This window comes from Cyprinodon variegatus, unplaced genomic scaffold (genome assembly GCF_000732505.1).
Source record: "Cyprinodon variegatus isolate N-32 unplaced genomic scaffold, C_variegatus-1.0 Scaffold285, whole genome shotgun sequence".
In the NCBI taxonomy this organism is placed as follows: Eukaryota; Metazoa; Chordata; class Actinopteri; order Cyprinodontiformes; family Cyprinodontidae; genus Cyprinodon; species Cyprinodon variegatus.
The window spans coordinates 221,653-236,196 of NW_015150738.1; the positions used below are offsets into that span (position 1 = coordinate 221,653).

Below are 14,544 nucleotides of genomic sequence, written 5' to 3' on the forward strand. Positions count from 1 at the left end.
TATATATGGATGCACTGTATAAACTGTATACACGACCCATGCAAATTTTCCTTCTTTTGACATCTTCTTCTTTTTTGAGTATTGAGCCAATGTAACCAGTAAATTTCTTTACTGTGAGATTAATAATCCAAATCAATCAACCAAGATTTAATAATCTGGCTGAAGAACTTGAAAAATAAGGGACTAATTAAAGCTCAGATCTATCCACTTCATAATATTTAGACCTATCCTGGAGAAAATTCTCAATCATCCAGGTCGTAGTCATTCCAAAAAAAAAAAAAAAAAAAAAAAATGGTTAATAAAAAATCTATATTGTATATATGTATATATATATACAATGTTGGACATTTGAAGAAAAACACAGTTGCAGTTTGAGAAAATGGCCACAAGATGGCAGTATTCTCTTCCACTCTGTCCGGGCGATAGATTTGTTTTTCTTTTTTTCTGTTTTTCCAGCGTTTGTACAGGACTGGACGTCAATGAGCAGCCAGATTAGAGATTGTGCTGACACGCGGTGAATCGCAGTGTTTTTGTCAGCCTGGGGTCCTGGGACTTTGGGCGCCTGTCAGTCTCAGGGAAAATAAACTTTGCATCAGGATAAAGTTCTTTGTTATTGATTTTTTAAATCTTTTTTCTTTCCGGCATTGTTTTTATCCGCAGTCCGGCTCATAAACCAGCCATAAAGTAATCAGTAAATTACTTTCTTTGTATATAATGAAAAATGTCTCTCTGCCTGTCTCCTCAGCAGTTTTAGTAGCCGATGTGGGATGTGTCCCAGATCTGAGCACCGCCCTCAGACAGCAGACTGACTGAGGAGGACGCTTTTCTCACAGCTCTAAATTCTAGTGAAGACTCTGGGAATTTGGATTTAAAAATTGGGTAAGAAGTTTTATTTTTTTTACTATCTATTTGCTTCCTTCTGTGTTTGTCTGTTCTAATTGGCCGGTGTGACCTGAGGCACCTAATTGGGGCCCCTCACCTGCTCCTGAAAGCATGCGCTCAGGGTACCTGTTTGGCAGGAGTAGACACATGAGCGGTTCTAGACAGGGGCAAACGGGGGCCAGTGCCCCTTTAGATCGTGTACTGGACTCACCCTGTTGTGACCCCTGTACTAAAGATATAATACTAGGAGCAATTCTAATGATGATATGCGCTGGAACGGACATGGTTTCTGATAGATCCTTTGGATCTATTTAATTTTTTTTTCTTAAAAAAAATTCTGTTTAACTAATTATTTAAAAACAATTAGTTAAGAGCTTCAGTGATATTGAGATAGGATCCCAGTTTTTATCTGTTGTTTTTTTTCTTCAAAACAAATACAAAAAAATACTCTAACTTTTACAGCTGAAGTTTTCAGTTTTTCTTGAGTTCTAATTCTTATTTTATAGAAATTATAATTTTAACTTAAATTAAGTTAACAATATATAACATTCCAAAATGATGACTGTATATTGAACTAATATTCCAAATAATAGCTTTATTTTATCTTTCTTTATATATATTTATATAGCTGCAATTTCTTGAGTTTTTTTTTTTTTTTTTTTTTTTTTGCTGTGCTAAGGGATTTTAATTTTAATAATAATCCAAATGAATATTTTTGAGCCAAACATAAATATTTTCAGTTAGAAGACATATAATTTTAATTAAACCTAATTGAAGAAATTTCACTTCATTAAGCTCTTTTAATATATTTGAATACCTTGCCTGTTTTTTTTTTTTGCTTCATGCTTTTCTGTGCCCCCATGAAAAATGCTGGCCCCCCTCCCGGCCCCCTGGAACATTTGGTCTAGAACCGCCACTGAGTAGCCTTGACTCAGAGAAAGAAGAAAATATTAAAGTCCAAATAAATCTGAGATAATAGCAGCAGTCTGGAAGTTCACAGTATATGATGATTAATGGATTAAAGGTTAAATCCTCTCTGAAAGCCTCCCTTAAAAAAAAAAAACTGGGCTTTTATAATGAAAGGACTGCTGGGATTGTATCCACTCTCTGATAACAAAAACTTTATCTCCTCTTGCACAACTTATTTTTTTTTGTTTCTGTTGCCATGTTGATGTTGTTATAAATCAGCTTTAAACACACATGTGAAACAAGTCCGATCCACCAGAGCTAGAGCTGCTGCTTTCTGAACATGTAGGCTAAAAGGAGAGGGTACCATCAAAACTTTTTGTAGTTGGTTGATTGCTTTATTTTTGTTGAAATACCTCAAATATGATTCATTGTAGCTGACTCCACTGGCTGAGTGGTTTCCGGACTGTAAATAGCTCCCAGCCTGGTCTGTTAAAGTTGGAAGTAGCACCAGCTGAATAATAAGGAGAAGGTGCGGTGTGTGTAGGCAGCACCTACGGGTTACTGGAGTGGAGATCAGTTAGCCACAGGGGCTTTCTGTTGATGTTATTGAGAACAGAAGGTTAATACACATCTGCTGATCAAACACAGAGCTGGATGGCTGATAAACAGAGGCTGTCTGGGAGAATCCAACTTTTCTTATGTTTCAACATACTGCACAAACACCCTGCCTGTGATTCATAGAGCCTTGAGCGCCACAAAGAATAGTTCTGGATCTGAGAAGTTGCTCTTTCTTCCTCCTGTTTTATTGTTACACATTTTTTCCTGTGCTGAGGATGAAGCATCCCCATTTACCAGGCTTTAGGAAACAACTTTTATAATCAAGTAGTTACTGCTGGTAACTGTTCTTATCTTAACAGTATTTCATTCAAGTTCACATTATGGTCTAAACATAATGTCCTTAACATCACTCTCTTCCTGTTATTCCTGCATTTTTTTTAGCCATCCATCTGGATGACAAACAGCCCCTTGTTTTTCGAAAAATTTTTAAAAGAAAACTTTAGAGAACCTGCTGAGTTTATGATGTTTTTTTAATTGGGGGGAAGATGAGAAGTCTTTCAGCATAGATAACTTGCTAATGTTTCTTTATTCTGTTCAGTTGTTCTCTAAATCTACCATCTGATCATATAAAGTTTCTGAATTCAGCATTTAAACCTGGTTTTATTTAATAAATTCTTATTTCAACATATTTTAGGGCTCACCATGATGCTTAGAAAAAACCTGCCTTCCTAATCTGTAGTTTTGATGACACGCCTAATTTGCCTAAAAATTAACTAGTAATCACAATTTTCACTACCTAAATTCTTTTTTCTAAAATGCAGAAAACCTCAGATCAAAATGCTGCCACCACTTTATTTCATGGGCGTGTTGTACTTTGGTGGCTGTATATGTTCATTTCTTGCAAAACATACCTTTTGTGACATTCATACTTCTATGTTATTTGTCTCTCAGATAGTATACGGTTGGTAAAAAAACATACCTGACATGTTTGGACAGCTTCCATCTCTGTCGGCGGTGTCATCAGCTGCTCTTCAAAGGGAGTTTTGTGTCTGATAAAAGAAAGAAAAACATAAAAGACTGTATCTGTAAAAACAGATACTTTGAATTTTGATGGAATGATATTTGTTGGAGTTTAACATTTATTTAACCAGGTTTTTTAAAACATTCGTCTAGAATTTTCCTGAGGTATTTAAGCCAAAACTGGGGAAAAAAATGATTTCTGAAAGGTTTGACATTTAGTCTTTGTTGTGATACTTGAAATAGAGCCATTTACCTTCAAGGGCCACAATACAAAGTACTTTAAAAAATATATAAAACAACCAAGATTGGAATTATTTATTATTCTAAACTGCATCTATTTAATTACAAATCAAGTACATTTGATTAGAGACAGCATTTTAATATTACACGCTATTTATTTATTGTCACTTATAAATGTTGAATATCTGATATAAAGGCTGTGCCAACTTAATCAAAGTTAACGCCTCTGCATTATTAATGTTGTAAACTACATTACGATCAAACAATCAGCTTGGTCTGTTTAAACAGAGAACGGTCTGTATGATCTGATTCAATTGCCTATGTTAAGTGCCCTTGAGTTAACATTTCTGTGATTTGGCTCCATTTAATTAAAGTTTCTAGTCCAACATTCCTCATTATTTGTTAAAATCTTTATCAAACCATTTTTTTTTTTTTGCCATATAGCTTCAGGTTTGTTATACTTCTCATGCTCAGTCAATGTTATTTGGACTCGTATTCCTTTATTTCTTACTGAGATACAATTAGGTAAACTGTTAAAAGAAGTCAGAGCTTATTTTCACAGACTGAGAATCTGGTGTAACAGCACAGAGTGTTTTAGGCAACCTTTACTTACCCTTATCTCTTGTTTTTTAACCAAAAGAGTCTAAAGACCCTTTAAACTGCAGGTTTCAGTGCTCCTTCAGTTTAGCTACAAGTGCAAATTTACACTGCCAGCCTTTCATATTTAGGGTATAATTACCAGCTTTACTGCAGTTTGACTTAAAACAGTGTGGTGAGAAACAAACAGTGCAGAAAGCTCCAAGCCGGCAGCGAAAATGAAGCCTTGGCCTGAGGTGATCCTTTATGAAGAGTCTAAAAGAAAGGGGCTTTTTTCTTACTGTTTGACTCTTTGATCACAGGTGACTGTTGCTCTTCCTGCTGATGCTTTCTTAGACGTAAACTTTAAAATGGATTCACCTGTAGGAATTCAGGGCTGTAGCTTTTACTTTCGTAACATTCTTACTCAATACAGTATATTGCAAACAAACAAGGGTAGCATTAAAAAAGCAAAATGTTGTGTAATGGCACCTGTGCCAGATTTAAAAAAGGATTCTACCTGTTCCAATATTCATCAGAAAGAACGGATTCAAAGAGTAATACAGGGCTGTCTTCATGATTGAACTGCCAGGATATTTAATAAATGAATGAGTTAGTCCCAACATATTTTAAGATATCGTGCTGAGAATGAAAACAATTTTAATGTGTTTCTAAGTGCTAGATAAACTAACTATGAGTGGAAGCCAGGGCTCATTATTGCCAGGGAGGCGTCGTCAGCTCTCTTCTTCCTCTGCAGCACGTTTCCTTCCTTGTTCCACAGCATAAAAAACAGTCACATACGACTAGGCATTGGCTACACAAAAGGGATAGGAACTGAAACAGATAGGTGGGGCTTGTTGTTCCTCGTAAAGTGACACTCTTGCGATGGCCACTTTGATGTTTGCAGCCTTTTAAAAGCAGCCATAAAGCCAAGCAGTTATAAAGACTTGGGGAATTAGAAAAATTCAGCATAGTAAACTACAGAAGCAATATGCGCTAAACTAGTGAGTCATGCAAGAAAGTTCTGCAATATTAATGTGGAATAATTGTCCACTTTTTTTAATCTATTCTTAGATCACTAAGGCTTCTAGGTGTGGTTTTATGGACAGCATCTCAAATAGGTTGAGACTTTGACAGTCTGGACTTTGACTTAGCCATTAGTGTATCTAGGATCTTCATGTTAAGTCATTCTGTTTTAAATTTGCTGCTGTGTTGATGAATCATTTACTTGTCTCAGTTTGGACCATGCTTTTGTTTTTCCCCAGATTGTCTTGCTTTGACTATCAAATAGGCCTATTTCTAAACCCTCCTTTCAGTCAGAGATTAACTCTGTGACTTAGAGCTGCTATGTGGCTGCAAAAGAAACGCAAATACACTTCTCAATAAAATTAAAGGAACACTTTGAAAACACATCAGATCTCAATGGGGCAAAAAATCATTCTGTTTATTTATACCGATATGAACTGGGTGATGTGTTAGGAACAAAAGGATGCCACATCATTTTAAGGAAATGAAAATGATCAACCTACAGAGGGCTGAATTCTGAGACAGCCCAAAAATTACAGTAAAAAAAGTGATCTGGCAGGCTAGTCCATTTTGCTGAAATTTCATTGCAGCAACTCAAAATGGTATTAAGTAATTTGTATGGCCCCCAAGTGCGTGTATGCATGCCTGAAAACGTTGGGACATGCTCCTAATGAGACGACAGATGGCGTCCTGGGGTATTTCCTCCCAGATTTGGTCCAGGGCATCACTGAGCTCCTGGACAGTCTGAGGTGCAACCTGGCAGCGTCGGATGGATCGAAACATAATGTCCCAGAGGTGTTGTATTGGATTTAGGTCAGGCGTGCGTGGGGGCCAATCAATGTTATCAATCCTCCAGGAACTGCCTGCATACTCTCGCCACATGAGGCCGGGCATTGTCGTGCACCAGGAGGAACACAGGACCCACTGCACCAGCATAGGGTCTGACAATGGGTGCAAAGATTTCATCCCGATACCTAATGACAGTCAGGGTGCCGTTGTCTAGCCTGTATAGGTCTGTGCGTCCCTCCATGGATATGCCTCCCCAGACCATCACTGACCCACCACCAAAATGGTCATGCTGAACGATGTTACAGGCAGCCTAACATTCTCCACGGCTTCTCCAGACCCTTTCATGTCTGTCACATGTGTTCAGGGTGAACCTGCTCTCATCTGTGAAAAGCACAGGGCTCCAGTGGCGGACTTGCTCATTCCGGTGTTCTATGGTAAATGCCAGTGGTGCCGGGCAGTGAGCACAGGGCCCACTAGAGGACGTCGGGCCCTCAGGCCACCCTAGTGAAGTCTGTTTCTGATTGCTTGGTCAGAGACATTCACACCAGCGGCCTGCTGGAGGTCATTTTGTAGGGCTCTGGCAGTGCTCCTCCTGCTCCTCCTCGCACAAAGGAGCAGATACCGGTCCTGCTGATGAGTTGTAAACCTTCTACGGCCCTGTCCAGCTCTCCTGGAGGAACTGCCTGTCTCCTGGAATCTTCTCTACGCTCTTGAGATTGTGCTGGGAGACGCAGCAAACCTTCTGGCAATGGCACGTATTGATGAGCCATCCTGCAGGAGTTGGACTGCCTGTGCAACCTCTGTAGGGTCCAGGTAGCGCCTCATGCTAACAGTAGTGACAGTGACCCTAGCCAAATGCAAAACTGGTGAAAAAGAGTCAGAAACGATGAGGAGGGGAAAAAATGTCAATGGCCTCCACCTGTAAAACCATTCCTGTTTTGATGGTCATCTCGTTGTTTCCCCCTCTAGCGCACCTGTTGTTAATTTCATTAACACTTAAGCAGCTGAAACTGATTAACACCCCCCTCTGCTACTTACCTGACCAAATCAATATCCCAGAATTTTAATTAACTTGATGCTATACTCTGATTACAAAGTGTTCCTTTAATTTTTTTTGAGCAGTGTAATTGCAACTCCTCACTGTGCTTTACGGTAAATTTTCATTTGTTGCATTTATAAGCTGTTTTTTTTTAGCCAACATTAGTGCAATGCCTTTTGACAATTGCATTTCTGAACATGAACTGCGCTGCAAAATCATTCGTAAAGAGAACAGATGGCAATCCTTGCAAACAAGTCTAACTTGTTCGGTCTGTTTTTAAGATTCTAGTCATGATCCTTAACATTAAGCATGCTATCTCAGGAACATTGAGTATGGGTTTTTAGCAGCATGTTCATTTTACATGAATAGATATATCTGTCTTTGGGTGATCTTGTCCAACATCCACTACTGTAACAATAAAAACCCTTCTTCTTAATGTTTTTTTAAACTGTTTTTTTTTTTTTTTTAATCTTCCTAGATGGCATGTACATAAACAAACTGTGAATGTAAGACACATTTTATTAAGAACATTTGAATAAATGCAAATAATAATTAGCATTTAGTTGTTCCTTGTATTATTTTCTTGATGGAAACCCAAAGGTAATAATTCCATGATTGTAAGCAGTGTGATGTTGATGGAGATCAGCTTAAGTTTTACACTTCCCTCCATGTTAAGCTTACAATATTTTAAATATTTAAGGTAAGGTTTCAGTCCTATCTGTTTTAGAGACTATTGAACACGTGAATTTAAAACATTTCTCTGTGAAACACACAGAGTTTGTGAGTTATTTTACAGCCATGTGCTGTTTTCGTCTTTGACCTAAAATGTGTCTATAGGGAGCCTGGCTGGTTAGATTTCCCTGCTGGAGAATGATACTGTTAACCTTGCCTGCATCTTTATATTAGGGGGATGAAAGGCAGACAGGTGTAGCTCCTGTTAGTGAGTTATTGTCTAAGGAGCCATGTGCTGAACAGACCATGATGGTCAGGTGAGTCTGCAGACAGAAGCTCCACATGTTTGCTCCTGTTTCTGTCAAAATGAGCCTTTTTTTTTCTGCTGAAGTTCCTCTGAAGTTGATTGACATTTACTTTTATCTATCAGTAAACTACTGGGCTCAGGACACTTCTTCTTTTGTTTTGGCACAGCTGCCTGGACATGCAGCGGATTTTAGTGAGCTGAGATAATAGAGCTTTGGAGGCCTGGTGCAGGATCGAGCCCCAGAGGCTAAAAAAATACATCAGCAGAATGTAAGACAGAACGATGCTTGCTTATCAGGCATACAGAGAATCCTTCCTGGTTTTCTTCTGCCCAATGTCTTACTACTGTATATATGAATTTTATATTGTATATTTATATATATATACATTTTGTAGCAGCATTTCCCTGTCTTACTGTACTGTTTTCTGACTCTGTTTGCAGCCCTATGCTTTGTATAAGCAGATACTTTATAGAATCAAATGCTAAATTATCCTACATATAAAAGCTTTCTAATGTTCTGCACTACCAAATCAGACAACTGATAGCTTAATGTTGCAAAAAGATAAAACTTTTCTGTATTTTTAGAAAGTCTAGAAAGTCACAACAACAGAGTTAACTTAAACATTAGCTATGAATTCATTTTTACTGGTCCAATTACAGGTTTTCTTTATTCTAATTAAAGCATTAAACCAGGTTTTTACCTTTATATAGTAAATATTTTGACCGCTCAGTTGCAACATAAATAATTCATCTGTAAAAAGTCTCATCTTTCAGTATCCAACCCGAAAGCCTATCAATCTGACTCGATCGAATGAAAGATGTGGATTGTAGAAAGATTCACTCTTTATTTTTCTCTCGATGTGTACTGTCGTAGGTACATTTTTTAAATTCCTACCATTCCTCCTTTATCAATAGATTAATGGATGCCTTGCTATTGCATGCCTCTCCAAAATTCAGCAGTATCTTTTTCTATGTGCAGAACAATCACTTGAACCAGTTTTTACTACAAAATAACAGCAGTAAAAAACACTTCTCTCTTGTTTGAAAATGCATTAATATTGCAGTAAGATAACAAGCTTTTATTGGAGAGAAGTGGTGATTTTGTAAAATGGTATAATTCGATTCATTACTCTATTAAGAAGTGAATCACTCTCCATTACTTTCTTCCTCTTTGCCGCAGCTGGTTTTACTTAATCAGATCATTTGCTGAACAGAGAGGAAACGTAAACCAACTCGGTATTAAACCCTCTGATCCTCTTTACCATTATCTGCCTCGGCTCAGAAACGGGTGTGTGGGTATTCTTTCCGCTTCGCTCAGTTGTATTTTTACAGCCGCTCTGTGTGTTCTGACCACAAGTGACTTTTCCATTCTGTCAGACTGAGCTGGTGAAGTCCTTCTGTCAGAGACAGTGTAGTTTATGTGCTGAGTATGACTTGCATAATAAGGTATTAGATGTCCATTTTATTAGTGGTGCCAGAATCACACAACGCATGCTTTAAATTAATGTCTCTTTTTCCACTTAAGTTTCAAATCTGACAGCATAAGTGTATGTATTAAGCTAAGATCTGCACAGAGAGTCTTTTTTTTTTACTGTGGCAAAACGTGAAAATAAACTCTTATTAAAAAACTTTCTTGGAAATCTATTAAGAATAGAAAAGAGCCAAACATTGAAGGAAACCAAAGTATCTACATTTGTAAAAAGGAGCCATTACATGAGGGCTTTAAAGATAAAATAGAACTGGTTTTTGATCATTGTCTTAATCCCCTGTATTGCATCATAGCAAGAATCAAGACTTTTTATTTTCATTGTGGACTAATTTCTGTCGAGACACTTGACCCAGAATGCATATGAATAGAACAAAGACAATATTAATTCACTTTGGAGAAAGTCTTTAGAAAGTGTTTCAAAATGAGAGATTAAAAAAACATACATACAAATTATAAGGCACATCAGAAGGAAAAGTAGAGCACTTATAGCTGCTGAAAAAAACATTGCTAAAGGAAAAGTATGAATTAGGTTTATGGAGAAGTAACTAAATGTGTTTACATAAAGTTCAACTGATGCTAGAGCTGCCTATGAATAGCCATTGATTATGAAAGGGATTATTGACTGTCTACAGGGGTGTTTGCCTTCACATCTTTGGGAAAGAAAGAATTTTTAAGTCTATTTGTTTTGGATTTAATGTTCTTAAATTGTTTTCTGGATCGAAATGGGACAAACAGCTCATAGCCCAGTGGAGTTAGAGGCAATCTGTGGCAATGCATCTGGCTCTTTCCTGGACTAATGTAACATGAACTAAGTCCTGATCTGTCAGACAGCATCCCACAGCTCTTTACTTCCTGGGCAAAGTCCTTTCTCTACACAGAGGTTAAAGATATAGGAAAAATCCTGCAAAATGATCAGCACAGGATTTGAGGGTCTAAACTGCCACCATGACACCATGTCCTATTCAGACTTCCTGTTCATTAAAGGATCAAGGAGTTCAAAGGGGCATTTAGATTTCAGGCAAATCTGGATCATGGCCGATATCCTCTTGTTCTTGTTGTCTGTGATGGCTCTGATGCCTTTCCACATGGTGGTGTTTTTTTTTACTGAAGTTCTCCTCAGTTTGCTACTTGTAGCTCTGCTTATCAATCTGTATGTCATTTCTCAGCTCTCTTGAGGACCAGCTGTTGGACAGTAACTAATCTAGCGCATAAATCAAGCGCATCCCAAGCTTTTAGCAAATTCTGCACTGTGCCACCTAGACATGATTTCCCAGTAACAGTGAAGGACAGCACAGCTGATGTACATTTCTCCAGATCAGTGTCCTCTTTGAATACCCCCTTGAATGTGTGCCTAAAGCTAGATAAAGTTGTGGCTTATTACTTGATGACAAACATTAGCATTTCCAGGAAACTGTGGAGGTATCCTCTGACCAACAGCCTAAAGAAAGACTTTAGAGCTTCTGCAGCCACGTGGCAACGGAATGTCAGCCCACTAAATGCTGCATGTTTGTCGTCAGGGCCTCCATAGGATCTGCTGACAGGAAATTACAGTGGTGCAAAATGCTAAACTGCATATAGAGCAATTCTGTGAGCCATCTGGATCTTCTGTTTCAGTTACAATCTTTCTATGAAGCTCCAGATTCAAAAACAGGATGTAAACACATGGCCAAACAGGATCTGTACAAATTAAAATGCTAATTTTAGCACAGAGAGAAATGTTGATGCTTTTGGATCAAAATTCCAACCCACAAGGCACAACAAAACAATCATAAATATGTGAGTCATGATTGAATGCATCTACATTAACAACTTCATGCCAAATTGCCTTCTGGGATCCTAGGGTTACAGTTGGGGGGAGGATTAAGCTTTGCACAGCCACTCCAACCTCTCTTTTAACCACGCCCGTCCCACTCTGTGGGACATTAAAATTTCAAAGACAGACTTCCCCCAAAACTCACGGAAGCTGTGGTCTCCACCCGTCAGCCCATTCGGAGCCTGTTGATGTCGGTTTCCAAATTTTGCTTTGATGTTGAGTTTCTGAAACAGGTTTTGAAAGTGTTTGATGGTTGATTGGAGAGAGAAGGATCTAATTGTATCAGTATAGCTATTTTTTTTAGTTTAAAAAAGTTCCAGAATGTCAGCATACATCTAACCAAACTGAGCACAAGTGGCTAAGTACACCCTATAGCATGAAGCCAGTGTAAATAATCATCTATTTGTCTATGTTTGCCTGAGCTTCCATTAAAATGAGGTGCACTCTGGTTTTTGGCAGACATAAATACTGCTAACACCAGAAATGAAACACCCTTAATATGAACACTCATGTTTTTCATGTGCTGAATATATACATCTATGTTATATACCCAGAGCTAAGACAAATCTTTGAATAAAAACATAATGGTATTTATATGTGTACAGAGATAGTTTTACAACAAGACTGTTGAGATTCCTTTCAGCTGAACTTGGAAAATAAATCTCAGAGACTACAGTATGAGCTCATGATTATATTTAATCCTATTGAAACTGTCTTGTAAAGGCAGTTCAGACAAATATGGTTGCCTAACATACATTCAGACTACGTTAGACAGGTATCTGCTGTTTTTCCTTAGTTCTTAGTTTCAGTTTTTGAGAACAAGGTGGAAACTAGTAAAACCCTTCAAACATCCCGTTCTTATTTACACTGTACATCATTTAGTTCAACATTTTCCAGCTTTTTGCCAATGTATTCAATCTAATTCATAGTACATAAGGAAATCAATTTAAGTCCCTCCTCCTTTTTGAGTTTATTATGTGCACCACAGTGCAGAATGTGAAATGTGAAAATGAAAAAATATGGCACAAGTAAAAACTTAACAACATGTGTCCAGGCCTGGGCAGTATCAGTTCCATAAGCAGCCAACATTTTCGGTTTCGTTGGAGGAGCTGCAGAGATTTGTAGCTCAGGTGTAGGAAAATATAAATTACGACTGACACAAGAGTGGCATTAAATAAGACAATGGTCAAAAGACAATGTTGGTGGAATCACACTGTAGGGATGATTTTCATTAGCATGGTTAGCTAAGTTCAGACGAAAAAGGATGCAAATGAATTTGGGGCAATGCTCTGGAAAAACCTGTTAGACGTTGCAGAAGACTTACCAAGTGGGACGAAAGTTACTGTCCAGCAGCAAGAACTCCAGCGGCATTGTTTAGATCGATGTACATTAGAGTGATTTAATAAATATGATAAAGTCAAGACCTAAATCCAGCTGGAAAGACTTGATAACTGATAACCCTAGACATCGTCTTTCCAATTTGATAAAAAGTTTTAGCGTCCAGACATGTGAAGCTTGTAGAGACATAACCTGAAAGACTCAGGCAGTTGTACTTTTAGCAAAGTGTGGTTCTAACTGTCTAGATAACAATAAAGGGAGCTAAAATAACCCCCAGCAAACTCTTTTTAGAGTCTTATTTATAGAAAATCTACAAGAATCAACCCAAAAAGATAGTTTGCTTTCTCAGTTTTTTTTTCTTCCTGTTTTATTTCAAGAAATGACACTGGCTATTTGCTTATTTTTTATCCTACAGCTTTAAGGACACACTGCATAAATGCTGCCATAGACTGATATTGAGTGAAAAATAAGCCAAAGAAAAGCTTTGTAAGACGTTAAAAAAGCTAAGACAGTCACTGATCAGAATCACATAAAAAAATCCTTCTGTTCTTAGAGATACCCTGAGTCATGAAACTGTGAAAAAGTTGAGTTTTTTTAAACTACCAAAGCTGAAATAAAACCAAAGTAAGTTCCTGTGGTTGCTTATGTTATAAATATTGTCAAAAGCTGCCTGAGGTGACAGACATGCCTACTTTGCTTTGGTGTATGAATTTCTTACTTGAACTGTATGTATTTTTCAACCTTGTCTGAACTTGACACGTTATCTTGGTAATGTGGGAGTAAGCTTACCATGTCTCAGAATGCTTGCTGCCTTAGATAAGGGGTAAAGGAATGTGGCAGATTCTTTACTAACAAAAAGCAGTCAAACTACTTCTTAATTCGAATCTACTATCCATTTGAAGCTATGTAAATAGGTCTTTAGACTAAAAGTAGATAATGGAAAAACACAAGTTACTCAAAGCCATCTGTTGGACTCTTTGCCACGAGATGACATCACTGCTATGTGTCTTGCCTCCTCAGAATGGGCATGACGGTGTGAGCCAAGTCGAGGGTGTAGCCACATCTGGCAGACCAAGCTGAGCTGAGCTGAGCAGGAGCCTCGCTACATCAGGAGATCTGCTGCAGACGAAAAAGATGGGGAAGACGGAGGATGAAAGCAAAAATGTTGGGAAGATCTTCGAGAACTTTATTCAGGCCTCGACCTGTAAAGGAACTCTACAGGCCTTTAACCTCCTCTGCAGACGTTTGGACCTTGACCCGGCGGACCACACCACTTTCTACAGCAGCCTGAAGGCAAAGGTCACATCTTGGAAGGCCAAAGCACTTTGGAACAAGTTAGACAAAAGGATGGCTCACAAGGATTATAAGAAAGGTCAAGCTTGTGTGGGAACAAAGGTAAGTTTAATTATTTCCTTCCACCATTAAAAAAAGTAACATTAGTATGATAGATATTCATAGACCTGGACTATAATGACACAAATAAATACATTTAAAGACAATTTTTTTTTTTTTTTTTTTTTTATATTGATCAGCTTTTATTGTGTAGTTAATATTTGCCTGTATCTTACCTTTAAAAGATAGCAGTGGGAGGATTGTTCTTGGACAATCAGAATGATTATAGTGGGAGATTTATGATAAGATGTACAGGGATCAGGGCTCTGTTAAGAACAAATGATCCACTATCAAAATTAGTTGCACTATAAGTTTAAACCTGCCGACGACAAATACTATCACACGTCACTTAGTCATATTACGGATATTATTTATCTGTTTTGTCCCACTGCAAAAATGAACAATGTTGCAAATGAAAAGGCTAAATATATAACTGTTTCTCTGCAGTGACTCACAGTTTCAACTAAACAACAACATCCACAGACAGGTTACAT

The 14,544-nt window shown here is 37.8% G+C and overlaps 1 protein-coding gene across 5 annotated transcripts in view; it reads left to right on the forward strand.

The window, feature by feature from the left end:
• Window positions 1–484: 484 nt before the first annotated feature.
• Window positions 485–14,544, forward strand: part of mical2 (microtubule associated monooxygenase, calponin and LIM domain containing 2) — a 41,048-nt gene continuing 26,988 nt past the window's right edge. For 2 of the 5 annotated variants that reach the window (XM_015383453.1, XM_015383450.1), the window contains exons 1-2: window positions 486–879; window positions 13,679–14,053. In XM_015383453.1, coding sequence (XP_015238939.1) covers window positions 13,793–14,053 — 261 coding nt within the window. In that variant the 5' untranslated portion in view covers window positions 486–879; window positions 13,679–13,792. Of the gene's footprint in view, window positions 880–13,678; window positions 14,054–14,544 lie in introns of all 5 variants that reach the window. The other 3 variants (XR_001481469.1, XM_015383454.1, XM_015383452.1) reach the window with 2 other exon arrangements.